The following is a 25,409-nucleotide window of genomic DNA, read 5'->3' on the forward strand; positions in this document are numbered from 1 at the left end:
ACTATGAATTTTTAGGATGTGGAAAAGCTGATCCGGCTTTGGATCCATGAGGTGTATCGGGTCTTCTATGATCGTCTGGTTGATGAGGAAGACAGGCAAGTCTTCTTCAATATGGTGAAAGAAACCACCTCCAATTGCTTCAAGCAGACCGTGGAGAAGGTGAGTGAGGTTCTGTGATCATTTGGCCTCAGAAATAGTCCCAGACTTTGGGACTTATGAGTCTCAGCTCTCAGGTTCCGCTTTCACCTGAGACTGAAGGCTCTGCTCTCGGAATTCTGAGTAGTATTACTCCAGTGAGTTATTTGATTTAGTGAAATTTTGTGCTTTGCCCAGGTTTGCTTGCCATTCATAGTAACATGTAAGTTTCAATCCATTCACAGTGATTTAATATATGATGCTATTTGTTTATAATTAACTGAGGGGTCGGTATATTGGCTCAACTGGATAATCTCCACTTCCAAGCACTGGCAATCCTTATGGATGCTGGTTCATGTCCCAGCTTCCTCACTTCCCATGTAGCTCCCTTCTTATGGCCTGGGAAAGCAGTAGAGGATAGCCCAGTGCCTTGCAACCCTGTACCCACATGGGAGACAGGAAAAAAATTTCCTGGTTCCTGACTTCTGGCTTTGGATTGTCAGCCATTTGGAGAGCTGAACCAGGGGATGGAAGACACTCTCTGTCTCTTCTTCTCTCAAATAAAAATAAATAAATAAATCTTTACAAAATTAATTTTTAAAAAATTAAGTGAACCAGCAAATGAGATCTCTCTTCTCTCTCTCTCTCTTTCTCTTTCTACCTTTAAAATAAATAAGTAACTTATTTAAAAACCCAAAGAAATAGGAAACATTTAAACATTTTTTCCTCTGGCACAAAGGCAGGACATTGGGGAACATACCTGTACTTCTGGTTGGTGAAGGAGCAAGGCCCCACAAAAAAAAAAAATTGTCACCCTTAGACTACCTCCTCTGGAGCCTTAACATTGGACCACCAGTATTTTTACCCATTTGCTAGATAGACTGCTTCACTTTCATGCTGTCTCTTTAGTGTCCTTGGCTCTTGGTCTTTACAGCCATGAGATCTACATACTAGGTTTTAAAAAAGAAAAAGTTTGATGAACTGTGACTTTGAAGGCTGTGCTCAGAAGGAGCAAGCACATCTGCTTGCTTCTTTCCTCTACACCTTGCACTGCCAGCCTGATTGGGTCACTGGCTGGAGATCCAGCTGAAGCTTCTCCTTTTCATAGGTTCTCATCCACCTGTCACCTACTGGAAAGATCGTCGATGATAACATCCGTAGCCTCTTCTTTGGAGATTTCTTCAAGCCAGACAGTGACCCCAAAATCTATGACGAGATCACTGACCTGAAACAGCTCACAGCGGTCATGGAGTACTACCTGGAAGAATTCAACAACATCAGCAAGGCCCCCATGTCCTTGGTCATGTTCAGGTTCGCCATTGAGCATATCTCCAGGATTTGCAGGGTCCTGAAGCAAAACAAAGGCCACTTACTCCTGGTGGGCATTGGGGGAAGTGGGCGTCAGAGTGCCACCAAACTATCCACATTTATGAACAACTATGAACTGTATCAGATTGAGATCACTAAGAGCTACACAGGCAACGACTGGCGGGAGGACCTAAAGAAGATCATGCTGCAGGCCGGGGTGGCCAACAAGAGTACCGTGTTCCTCTTTGCCGATAACCAAATCAAGGACGAGTCATTCGTCGAGGACATCAACATGCTACTGAACACAGGTGATGTGCCCAACATCTTCCCGGCCGATGAGAAGGCTGACATTGTAGAAAAGATGCAGACGGCAGCCAGGACAGAAGGACAGAAGATGGAAATCACTCCTCTTTCTATGTATAATTTCTTTATCGAGAAGGTGAAAAAGAACCTTCATGTTGTCCTTGGTAAGAAGATGTCTGCTCCACCTGGCCCTTTTCTTCTGGGGAGTTCAAGGTCTTTTCAGCACCCTAAGTTTAGTCCCAGTGAGTGGTCCCAGGGTTGGTCCAGTCAATGGGTCAAGGTCTAGAATTCCTCTGAGCAATTTCTCCCACTTTCCTGAGCAAATATTTTCAAACCTGTCTCACTCTCTTCAGTTTTTCTTCAGTTTTCTGAGTTCTTTTCTGAGAAAGATCACATATTCCCTTTGTATCTATTGTCCCTATTTCTGTGAATGATCTCCCCAGTCTATCCAGAAATCTCAGAGTTGTATTTAATACCTTCTCTTGCTGTACCAAGCCCTGTCCATTTTTTATCTTCTCTCTGTCTTCTATCTTTATGTTCACCATCTTCACATGAGCTGAGCCTACATAATTTCATCCAGACTTCACCTCTGATGCCTTCTCCACTGATGCTTTCTCTATCTCCACTCTTATCCATTCCAGACCTTTCTGTTCCACTGAAGGGTTTTTTTTAAAATTTTGTATGTATTGAACAAGTGTTCAAGTGCACACACACAAATTGATTTCTACTATAACATGAACCAAGATTCCTAACCTATGTTCTTACAAGGCCAACCTGCCAGACCCTTTCATTTTCTCTACGTTCATCTCAACCCAGTCTTCTCTTCTCTCTGGTTGTCAGCCATACCGATCTCACATCTCCACCTGTGCATCTTGCTTCCTCCTACCACACTGAGTCTAATTCAAGAGTGGTTGGAATTTGGGATGTAGAAACCAGAATTTGTGGTTGGATGGACATGTGATCAGAAACAACTGGATGGCCCCATAACAGTTTCTGTGAGGGGCATGCATGGCCGTCCTATGTCTATGAGTCGGCACATGTAAGTGGATCAAAGGACTCTGGTCCCTGGCTGAGTGACCTGGAGGGGACAATATGAGGAGTGTGTTGGAGATTAGAAAACTGCACAGTTCATATTGCCATCACCAAGCAGAAGAAAAATATTCCATGATTCCCCAGACTTCTCAGGCACTCCTCATAGTTTATCATGGTTATACCTCTGTGGCACCAAAAGGAAACATGACCTCTACCACCTTCCCTGTACAAATACTTGGAAATACATATTTGGCCCCTTGAGTCTCCTTGACTCGCAGAAAGGACATTAATGATATCAACTTTTTCTTAGCCTTGAGTCCAATCGGAGATGCCTTCAGAAACCGCCTGCGCATGTTCCCTTCTCTGATCAACTGCTGCACAATTGATTGGTTCCAGGCATGGCCCACAGATGCTCTGGAATTGGTGGCCAACAAGTTTCTAGAGGATGTAGAACTTGATGACAACATTCGGAAAGAGTAAGTGTTCGCTGAATTTTAGTGCCCCCAAAAGATTTCAGCTTGAAAAATCCAGATGCTGATATGTTTTTGTTACTGTCTTAAAGATGTCTCAGTTTGTGTGTCAAAAAAATGTCTTACACTTTTAAATTGAATCACACTTAGTTATTTAATAAAGAACTTTTACTGAAAAAAAAATTCCATTGCTCTGAATCATCCTACAGATGAACTGTTGCCATAGATATGAGGACCTGGATATAATAATAAAGCTATTTCAGTCGTCTCCGAACACGCATTTTGCAACAGAAACAATATTGCTATCAACGGGATGGAACATCAGCATGAAAAAACATGTTCTTTTCTGTGTATACCATACATTATACCCCCTCCTTTAAAAGGCACTTGATTTTAGCTAGAGCAAAAGAAGAGAGAGGAACGATGATTATGCTGATCGTTCCGTGAAAGCAGACACTGGGCAACCTACTCTGTCTCTTTATCCTTAACTGCCTAGCAGGTACCTGACACTTAGTAGATTCAATAACTGTATATTAAATGAATGAATGAAAAGTTAAGGAATAATAGTAGACAGGGATCAGTGTGACAATAGATCTCAATTTAGTGAATTATGAACTTGATTCATCTATCCAGGAGACCTTTAATTTGTGTAATACAGGCACATGGGAAGAATTAAGGGGATCCTATTTGGTGAATATGAATAGAAATAAATCCCATCTTCATTTCACTGACATCCAACTGGTATTTTGTATTTGCTTCAATGATAAATGTGGGCAGTGAGTCCCAGCTGGATTAGCACAGCCTATGACTTTGTCACCAGTAGAAACCAGTTTTTTTTATGACTTATTTGGTCATTACAAGCAGCTGAGTACATCATTTTCTTCAAAATTTTTAAACCTGCTGCCCAAGACTGTTATTTCATATGAGGCTGACAAATAAAAGGGTCAAGTTCAATTTGCAGCTTGATTTTATGAATCAAGTTTTACTAGAACAAAACCATGTGCATTCACTTAAATATGCAGAGTCTTTGACATGTTCAAGGGAAATGCATATTGTAATTCTCTTAATTCCACTTTTTTATAAGTTCTTTAAAGAAACCACCCTTGTTTATGACTGTTTTTACACTCAGTGGAAGAAAAGTTGCAACAGGCACCACATGACTCATGAAGACAAAAATATTTATTATCTGACTCCTTCCAGAAAGTTTTCTGACCCCCCATTTTAATGCATCAATAAAGAATCACCCGTGTTACTGTATCACAGATTTGATTTTGAAAATATTTTGGAGCATATTTCATTTAATTGGTTTCATTGGAACTCCTATGTATTTTACTTTGTGTACTTTATTTCTAAAATATTTATTTGAAAGCCATAGTTAGACGGGGGCGGGCACAGAGAGCTTTCCATTGCTGGTTCACTCCCCAAATGGTCACACTGGTGGAGATGAACAGCAAAGCACTCGAAGCCATCTTACACTTCTTTCCCAGATCCATTAGCAAGGAGTTGGGATAGAAGCAGAGCAGCCTGGTAATTCTACCGTGCTCATATAAGATGCCAGTGTCACAGATGAGTAGCTTAATCTGCCACATGAAGTTCTGGCCTCATATTTTATGTATTTTAAAAACATTGCTTTGCAAAATCAGCAGGCTTCTCCAGACTGCCAAAGATTACAAGTCTGGCCTAACTCCTAGGGATGCATCAAAGGAGATCAAGATAGAAATGACTTGATCTAAGATTGTTCCAGCAAAAATGTACATTCCCTCTTTCCTTCTCTGCCTCGACTGTGTTTACTTGTCTTCACATCATTTCGGATTCTATGCCATCCTTAGTGTATATGCCTTCTCACATCCTCACATATGTATCCAGATTTGTACTAGATCTCCCTGGAGGACGTTGGGTCCTCCCTAACTGCCTTGGTATCCTTGGCAGGGTCGTTTCCATGTGCAAATACTTTCAGGAGACCGTAAAGAAGCTGTCAGTCGATTATTACAACACCCTTCGCAGACACAATTATGTTACCCCTACATCCTACCTCGAACTAATTCTGACCTTCAAGACGCTGTTGAATAGCAAAAGACAAGAGGTGGACATGATGAGAAACCGCTACTTGACGGGCTTGCAGAAACTTGATTTCGCAGCTTCACAGGTGAGTACTGCCAAAATAGAGACAAAAATATCTAGAATAAGGTACTTGCTCAGGTACAAAATTTGAGATTTCCAGAGTTTACCTAATCTATCTCATGCTAACTCTGGCCCCCATGGGATCCTGCCTGTGTTTAAGATTTTGCTATTTTCTTCATTATGATTTTTGCATTAATTTTTATTTCTTATAACAATGCAATTAAAGCACAATTTATCTTGAGTTTTGCTGGGAGGTAGGGGGGAGTCTGTCCTGAAGAAGATGCCTCACTTGTCTCATTCTTTTTTTTTTAAAGATTTATTTTTTATTATTATTTTTTTTATTGGAAAGGCAGATATACAGAGAGGAGAGACAGAGAGGAAGATCTTCCGTCCGATGATTCACTCCCCAAGTGAGCGCAACAGCTGATACTATGCCGATCCAAAGCCAGGAGCCTCTTCCGGGTCTCCCTCCCGGGTGCAGGGTCCCAAAGCTTTGGGCCGTCCTCGACTGCTTTCCCGGGCCACGGGCAGGGAGCTGGAAGGGAAACGGGGCTGCTGGGATAGAACCGGCGCCCATATAGGATCCCGGGCGTGCAAGGTGAGGACCTTAACCACTGCGCCACCGCGCCAGGCCCACTTGTCTCATTCTTATAGGGAACTGGACAAGATAAGGCAGAGGTTAAGAGCAAGGCTTTATAGGGTCAGCGCCATGGCATTTCAAGCTAACCCTTTGTCTGCAGTGCCAGCATCTCATATGGGTGCTGGCTGAAGTATAGGCTGCTCCACTTCCCATTCAGCCTTGCTCATGACTGGGAAAGCAGTAGAGGATGACTGAGAATTTTTTTTAAAAAGATAAGTCTTTTATTTATACATTCATTTATTTTAAAGATTTTTTTTTTCTGTTGGAAAGACAGATTTACAGAGAGAGAGAGACAGAAAGATTTTCCATCTGCTGGTTCACTCCCAAAGCGGTGCTGAACTGATCCGAGCTGATCTGAAGCTACAAGCCAGGAAATTCTTCCAGATCTACCACAGGGGCGCAGGATCCAAAGGCTTTTGGTCATCCTTGACTGCTTTCTGAAGCCACAAGCAACGGGCTGGATAGGAAGTGGAATCGCTGAGACATGAACCAGCATCCATAAGGATTACCAGCTCATCTAGGTAGAGGGTTAGCCAGTTGAGCCATTGTGCTGGACCCATAAATAAATCTCTTAAAGAAGAAAGAGAGAGGACAGGATTTTGTAAAATCATACCTGGCTCAATTCCAGCTTAGGACTTCTCAGCTAGAGAACTTTGGATGCATGATTTCATCTTTTGGACCTCAGCTTCCTTTTTATTATTATTATTATTATTATAAAGGTGGTAACAGCTTTCGCTGCATAGCACTGTTACAGAGATTAAATGAACTGACCCAAATATAGTCCTTAGCAAAGAGCCTAGTGTGTGAGTTATTAACTGCTTTTTCATTGGGGTCACTTGGTAAACTGTCAGAAATTAGAGCCACATGAAGAGATGGACCAACAAAGAACTCAGCAACAGTTTGATTTACAGTAGGCTGATCTCTCTCACATACAGAAAATCCACCAACATCAACGGACACAGCCTACATTGCTTTGCTCCTGGGGGTACTAAGTTCAGCTTTGCGCCCTGGCTTTTAGAGATGTGTTGACAACAAGAATCTGCCCAGATAAGGGTAAAAATATCTTCTCTGGATAATGTAGAGCAGAAAGGAGAGTGGCAGTGCCAGTTAAGTTCCTCAAGCTCTCCTGCATTCCAAGGGTGAGGGGTGTGTCTGAGAAAAGCACTGTTATCATCATCACATTAGAAACACAGAGAGAGAAGCCAGGTGACTTGCCTGTAATCAGATAGCGCGACCAAAACTGAAACTCAGACCTGTGTGGCTCCAGGGCCTGTGTCATCAGGCTGGGATGCTGATTTGACTCACATGGGCTTGATGGGAACAGTGAATACCAGGCCACGGAAACCCTCTTCTAGGTTGAAATCCAATCTTGTATATCTGGGCTGCCTTGAAAGCCAGCATAAGGACCAATCAGTGAAAATTACAGCTCATTGGCAGGAATACCTAAAAATGGCACATCTGGGGGAAAAAAAAATACAGCACATTTCACTGCTCTGAGAAGTACTGAGTGCCTGGTCATTAGTAGTGTTCATGGAGGGGCCAGAAAACCAGTTGGCAAGAATGTTTTAGAAGGCATCACCCTGAATGACTTCAACAGGAAGCCTATCTTCCCAGTTCTGGAGGCTGTAGAGTAGAAGCCCAGTTCTGGAGGCTGTAGCAGGTCAACCATTTGTGAGGAAGGGGTCTCTTCCTGGTTGGCAGACAGCTACCTTCTGGCTCTGTCATCACTCAGTCGTAAGAGAAACAGATCTCCATGTCACTTCCTGTTGTCATAAGGGCGTTTCTCCCCATTGTGAGTCCTACTTCTGCTGCCCTGCCTTGACTGTATCCAATGCCTGTTGTCTTCAAAGGCCCCAGTTCTAAATACCATCAAATTAGGGGTTTGGTTTCACATATCAGTTGGGGTTTGGGGAGAGCTGAGGTCAGCCTACAGCATTGTTATAAAGAATGTCTTTGAAGCTTCCTTCCATTCCAAGTGTCTCAGCTGTGTATGTTTAGTTTGCAGTCTTTTTTTAAAAAAAAAAAAAAAAGAAAAAAAAAAAGCCTGATGTTTTTCTCTCTCCCCCGGTCCCCAATACTGAAAGATGTGCCTTTTCTTAATTTTCTGATTATTGATATGTCTGGTGCCTAGCAAAGGGTTTGTTTAAAACTCACAGTACGAGCTCAGTGTTGAAAGAATCCAAGAGATAAAAACTCACTAGATACATAGCCAGTACCATGTCCAAAGCATTACTATACATTTGCTATGCACATCACAAGTTGTTAGAGAACCTTTTCAGCTCCTGCCAGTTTTGACATTAATATAGCTGACCCTGGCTTCATTCGTCTCCTTGCCAGGTGGCAGTCATGCAAGTAGAACTCACTGCCCTTCAACCTCAGCTCATCCAAACATCCAAGGACACTGCAAAAATGATGGTGAAAATTGAAGAAGAGACCAGAGAAGCTGATGCCAAGAAACTTCTGGTGCAGGCAGATGAAAAAGAAGCCAACGCTGCTGCTGCCATTGCTCAAGGAATCAAGGTATAACAGCCCAAGGAGAAGGGAGGTGACTTACCCTTCAGAATGTGTGTGGTTGTGTCCACCTTGTAGATGACACAAATGGGACTCAGTGTAGGTAGGTGACTTTCCCAGCCTCTTTGTACCTACTAAGTGATGAAATACATCTCTCTGACACTTGGCCCTCTCCAGGATTTCTCCACTGGTTTACTCCCCAAGTGGCCACAACAGCCAGTGCTCTGCTGATCCAAAGCTGCGAGCCAGGTGCTTCTTCCTAGTCTCTGATGTGGGGACAGGGGCCCAAGGAATTGGAGCATCTTTTGTTGTTTTCCCAGGTACATTGGCAAGGAGCAGGGTCAGAAGTGGAACAGTCAGTATTCAATCCTGTACCCGTATAGGATGCTGGCGTGGCCCAACCTACTGTGCTATGAGCCTGGCCCCTAGGAAACGTTCCTGATTTTCCAAATATTTCCCATCACACTCACAGTCAAAGTCTACAAGATTCAGCATAATATGATTCTAATTCAGTGAGCTAGGGTCACACTGACCTCCTGGTTATTTCTTCAATGAATACATGACACACTCCGACCCCAGGGCCTTTGCATTGGCTGTTTTCCCTGCCTAGAATACTCTTCCTTTCGATAGCTACATGGCTGTCATCTTTGCCTCCATCACATGTGTGCTCAGCTGTTCCTAGCACATTATAGCAGTGGAACAAACATTTACTGAGGACAGAATGTTGAATCTAGAGAACCCCATTTGAAAGTAATTCTTGTACCAAAGAAGTAGTCTCTGGGAGGCCTTGACATACATTCATATTTGAGAAGAAAATCTGATTAACCATGATGTGATGTCACATGTTTCTCAAAGTACTGGGAGCACATGATTGTATTTAAGTATCACAACTACCTGGAGGCTTAGAAATAACAGGTATGATGACATCAAGAATCAGTGATAACATGACTTTGGAAAGTCTCATGGCTAGTTAGCGGGATTAAAATCCAAGGTTCATGGCCCCACAGCCCTTCTTAGCAGTTAAGAGAATTCTTGTGCTCATTCTTCAAAGAAAGACTTGACCAAGAAGTAGATTGTGTCCAGCTTCTATTAAAGTTGGTCACTGGATAGTTTCTCTAACAGGGTAAGCCTTCTAGACTAGCCCCTCTCCAGTGAGTTCTAAGATGTTCCCCCTGGAAGAGTCCCTTGGATTCTAATCCCTGGTCTCGGAATCACACAGTAGCCACCCGGTTTTACGATTGCTGTTGACTTGTAGGCCCCGTGGCTTGGACAGGAGGCCGGAAGAAACCACGTGAGAGAGTGGCCACCAGACACCAAGAGCCATGATGACAGTAATAGCTGCTGCTTGTGTACCGACGTTGCTTCTTTGGCACTGCTCTGCTGAACAGGCATTTATTATTTGCTGTTTGGCACTTTTCTAGGTAGTGTGGAAATAGGAATGAATAAGAGAGAGAAAATTCTGTTCTTCATAGCAATTGTATTTTCTGCTTCTACTTGATTAAGCTCCCCTTTTATCATCCTAAAATCCGTACAAGGTAAATGCTATCATTCCTAGTTTACAGATGAGAAGTCCTGATACATGAACTTCAAAGACTTGTCCAAGGTCACACAACTACCAAATATTGAAATCAGCACTCAAACCCAGAGTATTTTGATTCCAGGCTCTTTCAATTTTACTGTTATTCTAAAAGTTGAAAACTGACAGCCTGGGGCTACATGTATCCTGTTATGATGTTTGTGTAAATTATTGGAAAAAATTGTCAACTTATAACAGGCATGTGAAATGAAATGTAAATTGCAAAAAAATGGACTTGCCTTCTGTGCCTTACCCATCAGCAGCACTGAGTTGGTGCCCCTTCTGGTGTGCAGGTCAGCAAAGCCCAAGCCAGCTCACTTCCCAAACTCATAGCACTGGCCTGGCTCCCTGAAAGAGTATGAACTTGCAACTGCTTTGGGGCTAAACCAGAATCAGGTACATGATGGCTTGGTTTTACTTTTCCCCTTCTTAGCCCTCAGTTTCCTCATATATAAAATAAGGTAGGGGGAAGTGCTAAAAGAAAAATATGTGAAGCTTACAGCATGTGTCAGAGCTCAGCAGTGCGTGCAGATACTCTCTGAAACTTGCCTGTGTGGTAAGGGCCAGTCCCCTGCACGCAGTGAGGGACAATAGGAGAGAGAATCATCACACCCAGCATTCTGCTTCATAATGTTGGGGGAAATACCAACTTGCTGAAGCAGGAGGGAGGTGAGAGATGACAAGATTTATGAGATGACCCAGGGCTCCCCACCACACCCATGTCTGAGGAATATGCTGCCACCTTAGGTTTCGGTGTAAAAGCAATGACATCCTGGAGATGAGTCAGGAAGTAAAAGAAAGCTTCCAGGGAAAGAGAGAAAGAAAAAAAAAAAAAGCTGCATTGGCTCTGCAATTTCCCTTGGGGCTTTTGTGTGAACAGAATCTCTTCCTGAGTCTTTCAGGACCACAGTCCTTCTCTGCATGAGGCCTGCTAATTTTCTCTAATCTCATCACATCCCTAGAAATGACAGAACCACAGGAGGGGGCCCAACATGGTGCCGAATGTGCAGTAGGGGCTCAACAGGGCAAATGGCATCCTTGCTGGGAAAATGAGGAGACTGGAAGCATCAGTTCTCAAACACTTGATTCGCAAGTACGGTGGCTCGGCTCACTTAAATTGGTTTGACTCTCTTCAAGTTAATGAATCATTTATTCCCCCCTTTATGAGGACAATGAATGATGCCAGGGTTGCTGCAGAGCTAATTACATTGCATCAGAATGTGCTGTGCTTCAGACGACCCAGGCAGCACTGTCACTCCTTGTGTGACTTAGACACTGGGCCATTTGTAATTATAATATTTGCATCACAGGAACAAACATTGGATTGTAACAATGCGTAGGAAAGTTTTTTTTTTTTTAAGAGCACAGTTGTAATGTCTTTTCCATGTTCAGCCTCCAATCCCTTTTCATACATACGGGTATTTTTGATATTGTTGCAATCATAACTTCATGGTGATTTTCATCAGGCTTTTTCCTGCACTTAACACCTTACCAGAAGGTTTTTCAGAAATGTCATAATCATTTTAGTGATCATTTTGAACAGGTGCATCACACGTCAAGTGGCTGCTCCCCTACTGTGCATTGAAGTCATTCCTTCTTCCCCTTGGCTTTCAGCATTTCAGTAGTCTTAAGAAAATTTTGCAACAAAGCTCTGCAGTAGAATCATCATTGAAGTTTTAAAAATGCAGTTGCCCAGATCCCACCCAGATTGAATAAGTCTGACCATGAGAATGCTTTCGATATTGCTTGATAACTTTGATGCACAGCCAAGATTGAGAATTACTGTTACAGATAATGTGCCAATGAGTCTTTTAGAGTCACTTGACAAATCAACTTGTCCCAAGACCAAGCTAGAACGCAAGCCTTGTATCTTAGGAAAGGAAGTAAAGCTACTAGACAACAAGGTGGCATGAAGCACGTGTGGCTCACTAGTTTTTGGAGACTTGGAAACTAACGTGATACCTTGGGTGCCTGGGACTATTCACATCCACCAAGTGTCCAGAGTGTGGCTAAGCCAATACCTTTGGCCTGCCCTGCCACCAGACAGTTTCTGAAGTTGACAAAACAGTGGAATCAGCTTTGGTTCTTCCTCTTTTCCTGCGCCCTGATGCGTGACCTAGAGATGAAGCACGGGCAAGCTGAGTCACCAGTGGGCCTGAGACAGAACCACCATGAAGCAGGACATTCCACTTTGATCAGAACATATGACGTGAACCATTGCTGAGAGGTGAAGCAAAAGGGTTACTATCCATTTGTAAAGAAAAACAGGAAGGGTTGACCCTGTGGTACAGAGGGTAAAGCCTCCATGAACTTCAACAAACCCTGCTTTAAGTTGTCTAGGAATGGCTGTGCTCTTGCGAAGTTTCATTTCAGATATGGCTGCCTACTAACAAAGACTGGGAAGCCAGGAGCCTGGCTCCGTAACTATCCTGCTGTGTGACCTTGGTTAACTCATTTTTTCCTCTTGGGATTTTTTTTTTTTTAGGTGGGATTTGGTAATTCAATTACTAACTAACCTGTAAGATCCCCTCCAAATCCAAAATGCTATAATGTTAAGCTTTTGTTTTTTTTTCAATTGAAAGATAATTCACATACCTTTAAGACTGACCTTTTTTTAATGTACTGGTTTTTAGTGTATTCACACACTAGTGCAACCATCACCACCATCTACTTACGGAATATTCTTAGCACCCTGAAAAGCAGCCTATATCCACTAGCAGTCACTCTCCATTCCCTCACTCCCTAACCCCCATGACATTCTGCACATGTAGCATAAATGATATTATGTAACAAGAAGCCTTTGTTTCTGGCTTTATAGGCTTACTTTTATTTACAATGTTTTCAGCATTCACTTGTTGTAGCAGGGATCAGTCCTTTATTTTGTTACAACTAAATAATATTCCACTGCCTTAAATTTTTTATTCAATGAACAAATAACATGTATTGTCTCATCTTCCCTAAGCCTACTCTCTCTGATCCCTTACCCTGCTCTAATCTCTATCTCCATTCTTAGGTTATTCTAAACCAGCCTTGTCCACAATTTCATCCTGTCCCTGACCCCACTTCCACCCCACCCCTAATACATTCCAGACTCTCAGCCATTCCGAACCTCCTTGCACTCCCCATGCTTCATGTCTTTCTTCAACTTGACCTGACCCTCTTCCCATCACTCAGTCTCTAAGCCTCATCCTTTATAAGCCCATCCCTGACCAGTGAGTTTGAATATCCCTATGCAGATATATTTTGTACGTTTGTTTAAAACTTTTTAGATCACGAATGAGGTAAGTACTCAAATGTCTAAAACACCCATGTGCCAGCCCCCAGAGACCACGCGTATATCTCTGTTGGCCATCAATAGCTAGAGCCCCACTTCAGTGAGGAGTTCCGGGAGGAAGAGGTACCACCCTTGAGGAGCAAGGCAAGAAGTGTTTCCTCTCACTTCCTCCAGGAGCAGAGCTCTGCCTTATCCCCATGTGCCAGGCACTGGACATTCTTCCCTTTTTGTTCCTCTGTCAACCACAGAATGAATGTGAGGGAGACCTGGCTGAGGCAATGCCAGCTCTGGAGGCCGCTCTTGCTGCGCTGGATACCCTGAATCCAACTGACATCTCACTGGTGAAGTCGATGCAGAACCCGCCAGGCCCTGTCAAGCTGGTCATGGAGAGCATCTGTGTCATGAAGGGGTTGAAGCCAGAAAGGAAGCCGGACCCCAGTGGCTCTGGTAATCCCTATCCCACCCACCCCTAGCAGGGAGGGGGCCAGTACCCCATCCCCTACAATCTTTCCAAGCCCTCTAACAGCACTGAGAATTTTTTGTTGTTATTTTGTTTTTTAAGTGTTAAGAAGATCATCCAGGTGTGTATACCTAAAAATTTTTGTGTTGCTTTGCCAGTCTTTCTCCTCTCACAGAAGGGAATACAGGAGTCTGCTGTAGCTGAGTCATTACAAAGCCTGCAAATCATTACAAAAATGAAGGTCACACAGACAGAACTTCTGGTGTGTTGTATGTGGGTGAGAGGCAGAGGCAGTGAGAGTGAAACAGAGAACTAAAACAGAGAGAAAAAGAAACTGAGACTGCAAAGTAAGTGGAGAGACCCAGACCCTGCTCTCGATGTGAGCATGTGCCATACACACCAGAGAGGGTGAAAGAAATGAGGAAGAAAGACAGGAGCAGGGAAACAGACAGCAAAAGTGAGAGTGGGGAGGAAGAAATTCTCAAACAGAGGGCAGGGAAGAAGAAAAGCAGAAATAGGCTTAGAGACAAAAATGCAGAGAGAAATGAAAACACACACATGGAGCCCCAGAGACACCAAAATGGAGTGAATGAATTGGAAAAAAAAAAAAAGATCAGAAAGAACAGGACTGAGAAAGGGAAGACGAAGAGAAGCAGAGAATGAGGAGGCAGAGAGGGATGCAGAGATTTAGACCTGAGAAGGGAATAGTGGAAGGAGGGAGGAAGGAAAGGTTGCTATGCCAGTGGAGCCCACAGGTGTTCACAGGTGAAGGTTTCTTCTCCTTAAAGCGTGAATCAGAGCTAAGGCCTTGGCAGAGCTGGGCCCAGAGTCTTGGGCCAGAACAAGGGTTTTAAAAACCACACCCAGTGTGGATTCCTATCCTCTGAGCACCCCTGTCCAGGGGCACTCCCTCTTGGTGGTGATTTTCAGGCCAACGCCATATAAAGAAGATGCAAAGGTGATCAGGAGTGTCCAGGCAAAGCGAGACCTTTTACAAGAGGATCCTGTAGGGTTGTGGCTGGGATGTAAGAAGTTGGCCTGAGTAAGGAGACACTGGCCAGTACCTCTGACTGCTTGACTCCCTGAAGAACCTAAAGAATGCTGAAGCCCATGTCCTACTTCTAAGGAGATTGGTGCTATTGTAACTTAAGCACTACCTTCATTTGTTGATGAGTGTTTTAAACTCCTGGCGATTCACATTGAGATCCACACATGAGGGTGATAGATCATGAAAGTTGGTCTCACCCGAGATCACCGATGGTCAGAGTCCATCACTAAAAACGAAAGCCAGTCCTCCATACGATTCACTCACCTTGTAGAATTCCATGAATACATTTGGAGTGAAGTCAAAGAACAACTGAGTTAGCTCTGGATACTTTAAAATGAAATGAAGCAGATTATTGTCCATAGTACAAGCAAAAATGTTCATGGAAAAGGTTTGGCTGATTACTGTGCTTGTAATTAGGAATGGAGTATGTTGTATTCAGTGTAATATCTCTAAGTATAACTTTTTTGACAAGCCTCAGCTTGGCAAGTACAATGAGCCAAAAAGATTCTCTAGTCTTTTCCAGCACATCAACCAAAGGAGCAGTGTTCCAGGATGGGAGAATAAAGGCTTCGTGTCTAAGCCACACCTGGCAAGCTGCTTCCCTAAGACTACTGCCTTCCTTCTTCAGTGTTCCTTATAACAAGGATTACCCTCAAGACTTGGAAAAGGATATTCTAGACATAGGCCTGTGGGCTGTGGCTCCTGTTACTCTTTCCACCTATGAAGGGGATAATGGAGTTACATTCATTCCGTTTGTATTTATTGGTAATTAACAGGTAGTATTTCAGAGTCTCATCAACACAGCTCACAGGTTGAGGTGGACAATAGAAAGTAAGACAAAAAATTATAGATTGCAATAGATGCTATCAAGGAAATGGACCATCCAGCAGGTAAGGTAAAAGAAAATCACTCTGAAAGAGAAATCTAGGAAAACTTCTCTGTGGAGGTGGAGCCCCAGAGTCTGGTCAGAAGCAGCCAAGTGCCATTTATAGCAAAGGCAAAAGACTCGTGGTTGAGAAACCATTAGGGTCACAGAGAATTAAAGGCAAAGTCTCTATAACCCAACTCTAGGGAGCAAGGCAGAAATGGAGTGAGGTTGGCTGAATTTGTCTGACCATGGTAAGGATCTTGAGAATTTCTTTTTCTTCTTCAGTACAACCAAGCAGTCCATTACAGGATTTTAAGTCTCAGCCAGAGTATGTTAATATAGCCTATGACCTCTGTTTCTTATACCAAACAGGTAAGATGATTGAAGACTACTGGGGTGTATCAAGAAAGATCCTTGGAGACTTGAAATTCTTAGAGAGTCTGAAGACATATGACAAAGACAACATCCCCCCTGTTATAATGAAACGGATCCGGGAAAGGTTCATCGATCACCCAGAGTTCCAGCCAAGCGTGATTAAAAATGTGTCATCTGCCTGCGAAGGTCTGTGTAAGTGGGTAAGGGCCATGGAGGTATATGATCGTGTGGCCAAGGTTGTAGCCCCTAAGAGGGAGCGCCTGAGGGAGGCCGAGGGGAAGCTGGACATACAGATGCAGAAGCTGAACCAGAAACGAGCAGAGCTGAAGCTGGTGGAAGACAGGCTCCAGGCCCTGAATTCTGACTTTGAAGACATGAACAACAAAAAAAAGAACCTGGAGGAAAACATTGAAATCTGCTCCCAAAAGCTGATCAGGGCAGAGAAGCTGATCAGCGGCCTCGGGGGAGAGAAGGACAGATGGACAGAAGCTGCCCGACAGCTGGGCATCCGCTATACTAATCTGACAGGGGATGTGTTGTTGTCCTCAGGAACTGTGGCTTACCTGGGTGCCTTTACAGTGATTTATAGGGCCCAGTGTCAAAAGGAGTGGTTGGCCGCCTGTAAGGAGAAGGTTATCCCAGGCTCCAGTGACTTCAGTCTCAGCAACACGTTAGGGGATCCTGTAAAAATCCGCGCCTGGCAGATTGCCGGGCTTCCTATCGACTCTTTCTCCATTGACAATGGCATCATTGTGTCCAATTCCAGACGCTGGGCCTTGATGATTGACCCTCAGGGGCAGGCCAACAAGTGGATCAAGAACATGGAGAAGGCAAATAAACTGTCTGTCATCAAGTTCTCTGATAGCAACTATGTGAGGACCCTGGAAAACGCTCTGCAGTTTGGTACCCCCGTGTTACTTGAAAACGTTGGAGAAGAGCTGGATGCCTTTATTGAACCCATCTTGCTCAAAGCAACATTCAAGCAGCAAGGGGTTGAGTACATGAGGCTGGGTGAAAATATCATTGAATACTCCAAGGATTTTAAGTTGTACATCACCACCCGTTTGAGAAACCCCCATTACCTCCCCGAAGTTGCTGTGAAAGTCTGTCTCCTCAACTTCATGATCACCCCCCTGGGTCTCCAAGACCAACTCCTTGGCATTGTGGCCGCCAAGGAGAAGCCAGAACTGGAAGAAAAAAAGAACAAGCTGATTGTCGAAAGTGCCCAGAACAAGAAGCAGCTAAAGGATATTGAAGACAAGATCCTAGAGGTCCTTTCCATGTCTGAGGGCAACATCCTGGAGGATGAAACAGCCATCAAGATCTTGTCCTCCTCCAAAGTGCTCTCGGAAGAAATCTCTGAAAAACAGGAAATAGCCTCCATGACAGAGATGCAGATTGATGAAACCCGGATGGGCTACAAGCCAGTAGCTGTCCACTCTGCCACCATCTTCTTTTGTATCAGCGACCTGGCCAACATCGAGCCCATGTACCAATATTCCCTGACCTGGTTCATTGGCCTCTACATGCATTCACTAGCCCACAGCACCAAGAGTGAGGATCTGGATCTGCGAATCGAGTACATCATTGAGCACTTCACACTGAGCATCTACAAAAATGTGTGCCGCTCCCTATTTGAGAAGGACAAGCTTCTCTTCTCCCTCCTCCTCACCATTGGCATATTGAAACAGAAAAACCGCATCCAAGAGGACAGCTGGCGCTTCCTACTAACTGGAGGCATTGCCCTGGACAACCCCTACCCCAACCCGGCCTCCGAGTGGCTGTCTGAGAAGGCCTGGGCTGAAGTCGTGCGCGCATCTGCCCTACCAAAGCTGAAAGGTCTGATGGAACATTTTGAACAACATGTGGATGAATGGAAATTGATCTATGATTCAGCATGGCCCCACGAAGAGAAATTCCCTGGATCTTGGAAGTTCCTTCAAGGGTTGGAGAAGATGGTGATCCTTCGATGCTTGCGGCCTGACAAGATTATCCCAGCCATTCGGGAGTTCATTGCTGAACACATGGGAAAGGTATACATCGAAGCCCCTACATTTGATCTCCAGGGATCCTACAATGATTCCAATTGTTGTGCACCATTGATCTTCGTGCTGTCCCCAGGCGCAGACCCAATGGCAGGTAAGGAAAGAGTGTCATAGGCAGACTGTAAAGACACAGTACATGGGTGGGTGACAATAGCACATCCTTTACAGCAGGGATCTCTAACTAGATGGCACTCAGAAGGCAAACAGTGAACTGGCTAAGGGGTACTGGAATAACTGGAGGCCTCTCTTCCCAACCAAAAGAGGGCAGCTGCTACCCAGCACCCCCAAAACTGCACATTCTGTGAATGTGAGCCCAGCATCACCAGTCATTTGATTTTCTGAAAGAAACCAGGAAAACAGAAGTGACCCATCTTTAAATTTTGATAATTTCTATTGCTTTTCCCCCTTAAAAACCGATGAGGGCCAAGCACAAAGTTGGCTGTAGCCCGCCAGCTGCCAGTTTGTCACCCTGGGTCTTCAGCCATTTTCCCTGACTTTTATGTCTTTAAAGATTGCTAATTCCTTTGAATAATTAATACTGCAGGCAGCTAAAAATATATGTGACAAGCCAGACAAAAAGGTAGAGGACTGTTGCTCAAGCAGGGATGATTTTTGCCCTTTTCAGGCAAACACTGGAAAGTCTGGTAGAGTGTGAGGTGCATCCTCCTTTCCCTGTCAGGGGTCACCACTCTTAACAGTTCTGTGTGTCTTTTCAGAAACTGTGAATGTGGATGGGTGGCGGGTGTGTGCTGTTGACAGGAAGAGGTGAGCTTTCTGCCCTCATCTTGATGGCTTTAGCTTTTTCTGTTGCTGAACTGAATTCAGCCCCAGAAATGAAAGTGGTAAGTCTGCCTTCTCCAGGAAGAGCTGAGGAGTTTGACATATGTTCTCACCTGGCCAGAAAGCCAGCACTCCTTGCCCATTCACGGTGCCCACTGCGGTGGATTGATGCGCTTGGCAGGATTGTGTAAACCCTGAAATGCTCTTGTCAAGGAGCCACTCATCCCCCTTTTCTAGTACCTTTGCTGCTTACCCTTCTGTCCTTGTGGGAGATCTGTAAAAGAGGAACTAAAGGGGCAGAGGATAAAGAGGAACAAGAAAGGTAGAGCAGAGCTTTTCAGGGACTGCGGTGGGAAAAAGATCCCACTGAATTCCATTCAGTCTCAGCTTTTCAGGATCCCACTCCCAAACTCCTCCATAAAGGGCTTTGGGAACCCAGCATGATAGTTTAGTGGCTAAATCCTCACCTTGTACACACTAGAATCCCATATGGGTGCCAATTCATGTCCTAACTGCATCACTTCCCATCCAGCTCTCTGCCTGTGGCCTGGGAAAGCAGGAGAGGACAGCCCAAAGCTTTGGGACCCTGTGTGGGAGAGTCAGAAGAAGCTCCTGGTTCCTGGCTATGGATCGGCTTAGCTCTGGGTGTTGAGGCCACTTGGGAAGCAGCAGACAAAATATCTTTCTCTCTGTCTCTCCTCCTCTCTGTACATCTGCCTTTCCAATTAAAACAAAAATTAGGCTACTATAACTGTATTGAATTTTGAGTCTCACCTGCAGTTGTCTTGGCAAGATCAAATAAAATGATTTTATGGGCCCTAAATGACAAATGGTCTGGATCTCCTGCCCATCTCCCACCCTAGAACCAGATTCAGTTCAGATGACTTCATAGAAAATTTCACAGGAGCTGTGTTCCTCATGGTGCTTTCCATCAGGAGGTACATGCCAGTACTGTCTGGTTGTCTTCCCTTTTCTGATTAAGATTGGTCAGCAGGGCCAGTCATGATCCGAGTGAGCCAACCCTTCACCCTCCATCGCCCACTCTGCCTTATAAAGCATCCCGTTGGCCTTTCTCAATCTTGGGTTCACAATGGAATCAGTTTAGGGACTCAATTGACTTCATTATTTTTTTATTATTATTCTCAAAATAGTCATTCTGTAGCTTACGAGAGTTCCTTTATGCCTGTACCTGTAGGAATTTTTTTTTTAATTTCCATTCTTATTCAAAAGACAGAGATATAAACAGATGGGGACCATCCATCTACTGGTTCACTCCTCAGATGTCCACAACCAAAACTGGTCCAAACTGAAGCCAGGATCCCAAAACTCAAACCAGGAACTCACATGGGGTGGCAAGCACCGAACCACTTCAGGCATCCCCTGTTACCTCCCAGATGCACATTAGCAGAGAGGTGCAATTAGAAATAGGCTCAGTAGAGCTTGTCCTAATGGCTCCGGTGTGGGATGAGGCACTACCAAGGGATGTCTTAGCGGCTGTACCAAATGTTGTCTCGACACAGTAGGTTTTGCTAGCTCCTTGCCATCTATGACTATGTTTCAGGCTCATCTTGTATATTTCTTGCCTTGGACCTGGTAGTAAACATTTATTGAAGGATTTCCCATTCTCTTAGCAGACATTAGCATTTGGGGATCACAACTTGTAAGCTATAAGTGCCCATGACTACGGGGTAAACAGTTGATTTTAGACCTTCCTGTACACTCGTCATCTTTCATCTTACAATACTTTGGAATTTTATCTTCAATGACTATGCTTTTCTGTAACTTTATATTTTTTTCTAAGTCTCTGTATTTTTAATAGAACTCTGAATGTTATTATGTATTTTTTCTTTACTAACTTTTTTAAGATATTTATTTATTTGAAAGAGTTACAGTCACCAAGAGATCTTCCATCCTCTGGTCCACTCCCTAAATAGCCATAACTGGAGCTGGGCCAGTCAGAAGCCAGGAGATTCTTCCAGGTCTCCCACATGGGTCCAAGCACTTGGACCATCTGGTGATCTTCCCAGATACATTAGCACGAAACTAAATTGGACATGGAACAGCCTGGATGCTAACCCGTGTCCATATGGGATGCTAGTGTCACAGATAGTGGTTTTACCCACTTTGCCACAGCACCAGCTGCTCTTTACTGATGTTTAAAAGTTTCTTCTCTTGTGAAGGCTGTATTAGTTTTTTAGGTCTGCTATAATGTTGCAGCACAAACTGAGTGGCTTAGAAAACTAAAAGTTCTTTTCTCACAGTTCTGCTGATTACAAGTCCAAATCAGGGGATCGGGGTATGTATATATGTGTGTTTCTCCTTTCCGTACAAGGACCAGTAGTCACCTTGGATTAGGGTCCACCCTTCTGAACTAATTTTATTTTTAAATTTATTTTCAAAATTTTAATTTATGTGTATCTGAAAGGCAGAACAACAAATATACAGAGGTAGAAATCAATTTTCCATCCACCGGCTCACTCCCTGCAGGCCCACAGTAATGGCCTGAGGCAGACCAAAGACAGAAGCTGTGAACTCAAGAACTTGAGAAATCACTTAATGCTTTCAGCATACACATTAGCAGAAATATGGATCAAAAGAGAAGCATCTAGGACTCCTTCTCAGAACACTGATACAGGATGCAAGCATAACAGGTGGTTAATACTTCACCAAAACCTAAGTGTCCATGAATCCATAAAGACCTTGTCTCCACTTGTAGTCTCATGCTTCAGTATTGCAGATTAAGACTTCACAGATGAATTTAGGAGGGATATAATTCGGCCTCGAACAGAGAACATAAATAATCCTTAAGTTACTCTGATTGTTCTATGTGCTGAATGTCTCCTAGAGTAATGTTCCTTCTCATGGGGCTTGTATTTTTTTTAATCTGAGTTTATAATGAGCAAGTTTTTGTTATCTTGTGAAAGTCTCATAAACCTTGGGTTTTAGGAATATTTGAATAGAACAACTTTGCATATGCCAACAGTGCTGTCCCAGGGAGTTTACCAGTCTAGATCAGTTTTATGAGAATCATCTCATCTTGGGAATCTCACACCGTGGGACGCTAAGATTTCACACCCCTCATCTGCATGTGGCATAAACTTAGTGCTTTGATTTCTCTTGGGAGAATAGTTGTTTTTTTCCACCCAGGCTCCAGGCCAGTGACAAGTTGCGCACTGCTTCTATGAGTCAGCAGTTGGATCTCTGGCCTTCTTGACATGAAGGTACACCCCTCTGAGGATTCTGAGACAAAATTCTCAGTTCCAGCTGCTGACTTCCAATGAGGATAAAGCTGTGGTTCCTGTGAACTTTAAAACCCCAACATTGGGCCCATTATGATGGCTCAATTGGCTAATCTTCCCCTCACAAGTGCCAGGGTCTCATATGAGCACTGGTTCATGTCCCGGTTGCTCCACTTCATCTGGCTCCCTGCTTGTGGCCTGAGAAAGCAGTCGAGGACGGCCCAATGTCTTGGGACTCCACACCCAAGTGGTAAACAAGAAGAAACTCCTGGTTCTTCACATCAATTCAACTCCAGCAGTTGTGCCTGTTTGTGGGGTGGACCACAGTTGATAGAAGATCTTTCTCTCTGTCTTCTCTCCGTAAATCATGTTTCCAATAAAAAATAGTCTTCAAAAAACAAACAAGCCAACATCTAGGGACAGGCATTTGACACAGTGGTGGAAATCACTGCTTGGGATGCCTGGTGTTAAGTGTCCACTACTCTACTGCTTTTTGTCATGCAGCCTAGCATGGAAAGTAAGTTCAGTTATTTAAATTCCTGGCGCCAACATGAGAGGCTTGCCCCAGCTCGGGCTATTGTAAACATTTAGGGATTGGGTCAGCAGATGGGAAATGAATTTCTGTTTCTGTCTGTCTCTCTGTCTCTCGTGTGTGTGTGTGTGTGTGTGTGTGTGTTTCAAATAACCAAAAATTTATCAAAAAATAACTTGCAGATTTTTTGACATATATGGAGATGGGAAAGATCTGTAAGATATACTGTGAAGTGAGAAAAGCAAAGGCAATATCTACAATTGATTGAACTTTAAGAGTATATGATTGTGGTGAGATCTACAAATCTAATGATATTGACTACCTCTGGGGAAGAGAGAAGTGAAAGAGACTTATTTCACTGTTCAAATGCATTTCTTACTAAAATAAACTTACACAGCCCAGGTCCTAGTTTGATTATATGTTTTCCTTTGTGGTTTTGAGTCTCCTCTTCATTTTTAGCACCTAAGAATTTCCCTTTTTTTAAACTCTTACTATTTTATTTTCACCTTGTATAATTTCACCTGTGAAGAATGTCTATGTGTTTAAAGAAACGATTTAACTTCATCTGCCATTGGTACTAGATGTGTCTAAATTTTCTAGGAAGATATTATTTTATAATGAACAGAAATCAAATGATTTTCCTTTGTTTTTTTGAGATTTACTTATCAGAAAGGCAAAGCAACAGAGAGGTTGAGAGAGAGCTTACATCTGCTGACTTGCTGTCCAAATGGCCACAACAGCCAGGGCTGTGCCAGGCCAAAATAAGGAGTCAGGAATTCCATCCTGGTCTCCCACATGGATAGCAAGGGCCCAAGCACTGGGCCATTAGCAGAGATTTGAATTGGCACTTCAATATGGCATATATACACCACAAGAGGCAGATTAACCCAATGCCCCACAACACAGTCCTGAATTTCTCACTCCAAAATTCTAATGCAGTCTTTAATTTGCATCGTATGTTCACTGTCCTCTCTTCTCTCAAAAGCCACCTTTCTTTTTGGTCTCAGGGCTGCTGAAGTTTGCTGATGATCTCGACATGGGGGGCACCAAAATACAAACCATCTCCCTTGGCCAAGGGCAAGGCCCCATTGCTGCCAAAATGATCAACAGTGCTATCAAAGATGGAACCTGGGTGGTCTTACAGAACTGCCACCTGGCCACGAGCTGGATGCCTGCACTGGAGAAAATCTGCGAGGAGGTGATCGTGCCTGAGAGTACCAACGTCAGGTTCAGGTGAGATGCTGTCTTTGCCCTGTCTCTGGAATCCAACCTGTAGCTTCAGACTGGAAGCTGATGAATGGGAATCAAAGATGAACACTTAAAGTCCTGCGCCTAAGAAGCCGTCAGGCTAGCAGAAGGCAGCCCACTGATGAATAATGACAATGTCATATAATGCCTCTTGGGACTTTTTGTTGGAATAGGAAACAGAGAGCACAGAAAATAGATGGAAAATGTTGGGCAGGCTTATAGGTCTGACAGGTTTCCAGGGTCTTAAAAGATGATGACTTGGTGTTTGCCAGCAAGAACATTCTAGACAGCAGCAGGAACATCTATAGAAGCAGAGGTGCACCAAGGATAACCAAGGAGTCACCCTGTGATGCTCATGTTTGTGCTGTGAGAAGTGTTGGAGGAAGTGTTAGGAGATATATCTTAAAGATCAACAAATTTGATTTTTAAAAACTGTTATTAATCTGAAAAAAGAATCCCACTTGGAGTCCTGGTCACATTTGCCATATCTCTATTCTCTAGTTCCCAACCTCCACAGAATTGTAATCATTGTTGAAATCAGTATTTGGTTTTGTGTATTTTAAAGCCAAGCAAGGCTAGACCCCAGTTTGCGCGTTGACAGAGTAATGAGATGAACCAGGTAGTCTGTTTAACCCCTCTCAACATAAACATCAGGTTTCTCTTATTCCAGGCCAAGGGTCAGCAGATTATGACCCACGGACAAATTCCAGCCTATCACCTGTTTTAGGCACAACGTTTAGGCTGATTTTTAAATGGGTGAAAAGAATATATTAAAGAATAATATTTTGCAGCACATGAAAATTAGATCAAGTTGAAACCTCATATGTTCGTAAATGTTATTAGAAAGCATTTATGTTTATTTGTCTACTATCTGTGGCTGCTTTTATGCTGTAAGCGGTTGCAACAGAGACCATGTAGGTCTAAAATATTTACTTTTAGTTCCTTTACAGGAAAATTCTGCAGACGACTATTCTGGGCAACAAAGCTTGCTAGCTGTTTTCATTTTAGTCATGTCTGCCTGAAAATAGGAACGTGTATGGTACTTATTTACAAATTCAAATTGAACCACTGTTGATTTATATTCATATAAGACTTCCAAAGGAAAGAATTTAAGAAAAGCTCAATTGTTGCAAGAATTCTGTATGGTTTTCAGTGGATTCATTAACCATCAAAATGACATAGTTAAGAAAAAAAAAATATGCTTGCTGACATTTAAGGTCTCCTAAAATATGACCCTAACCCAAAAGTCACAAATTCAAGTCCCCAGAGAGGTCAGTCATATAAAAATGAATAAAGAAGTTTGGGGGCAAAGAAATGATCCACTTGCCACAGTGCAACTCCAGTCCGCATGGGTAGTTAGCTCATAGGGAATAGTGGGACCACAGTGAGCTGGGAGCACGTGCCCTAAAAGGAAGAACACTTAATATGAACCAACTGTTGCATG

General features: G+C 43.4%; 1 protein-coding gene across 3 annotated transcripts in view; it reads left to right on the forward strand.

Moving 5' to 3' along the window:
- The window catches only part of LOC121152014 (dynein heavy chain 3, axonemal), a 119,815-nt gene that overhangs the window by 81,228 nt on the left and 13,178 nt on the right, over positions 1-25,409 (forward strand). For 2 of the 3 annotated variants that reach the window (XM_040973911.1, XM_040973910.1), the window contains exons 46-53: positions 16-159; positions 1,244-1,910; positions 3,089-3,254; positions 5,178-5,394; positions 8,347-8,529; positions 13,619-13,817; positions 16,119-18,260; positions 23,725-23,950. In XM_040973911.1, the coding sequence (XP_040829845.1) occupies positions 16-159; positions 1,244-1,910; positions 3,089-3,254; positions 5,178-5,394; positions 8,347-8,529; positions 13,619-13,817; positions 16,119-18,260; positions 23,725-23,950 (3,944 nt within the window). Of the gene's footprint in view, positions 1-15; positions 160-1,243; positions 1,911-3,060; positions 3,255-5,177; positions 5,395-8,346; positions 8,530-13,618; positions 13,818-16,118; positions 18,261-23,724; positions 23,951-25,409 lie in introns of all 3 variants that reach the window. The other variant, XM_040973912.1, reaches the window with a different exon arrangement.

The sequence above is a fragment of the Ochotona curzoniae genome, unplaced genomic scaffold (genome assembly GCF_017591425.1).
Source record: "Ochotona curzoniae isolate NIBS_2020 unplaced genomic scaffold, NIBS_Ocur_1.0 contig_2321, whole genome shotgun sequence".
Classification (NCBI taxonomy): Eukaryota; Metazoa; Chordata; class Mammalia; order Lagomorpha; family Ochotonidae; genus Ochotona; species Ochotona curzoniae.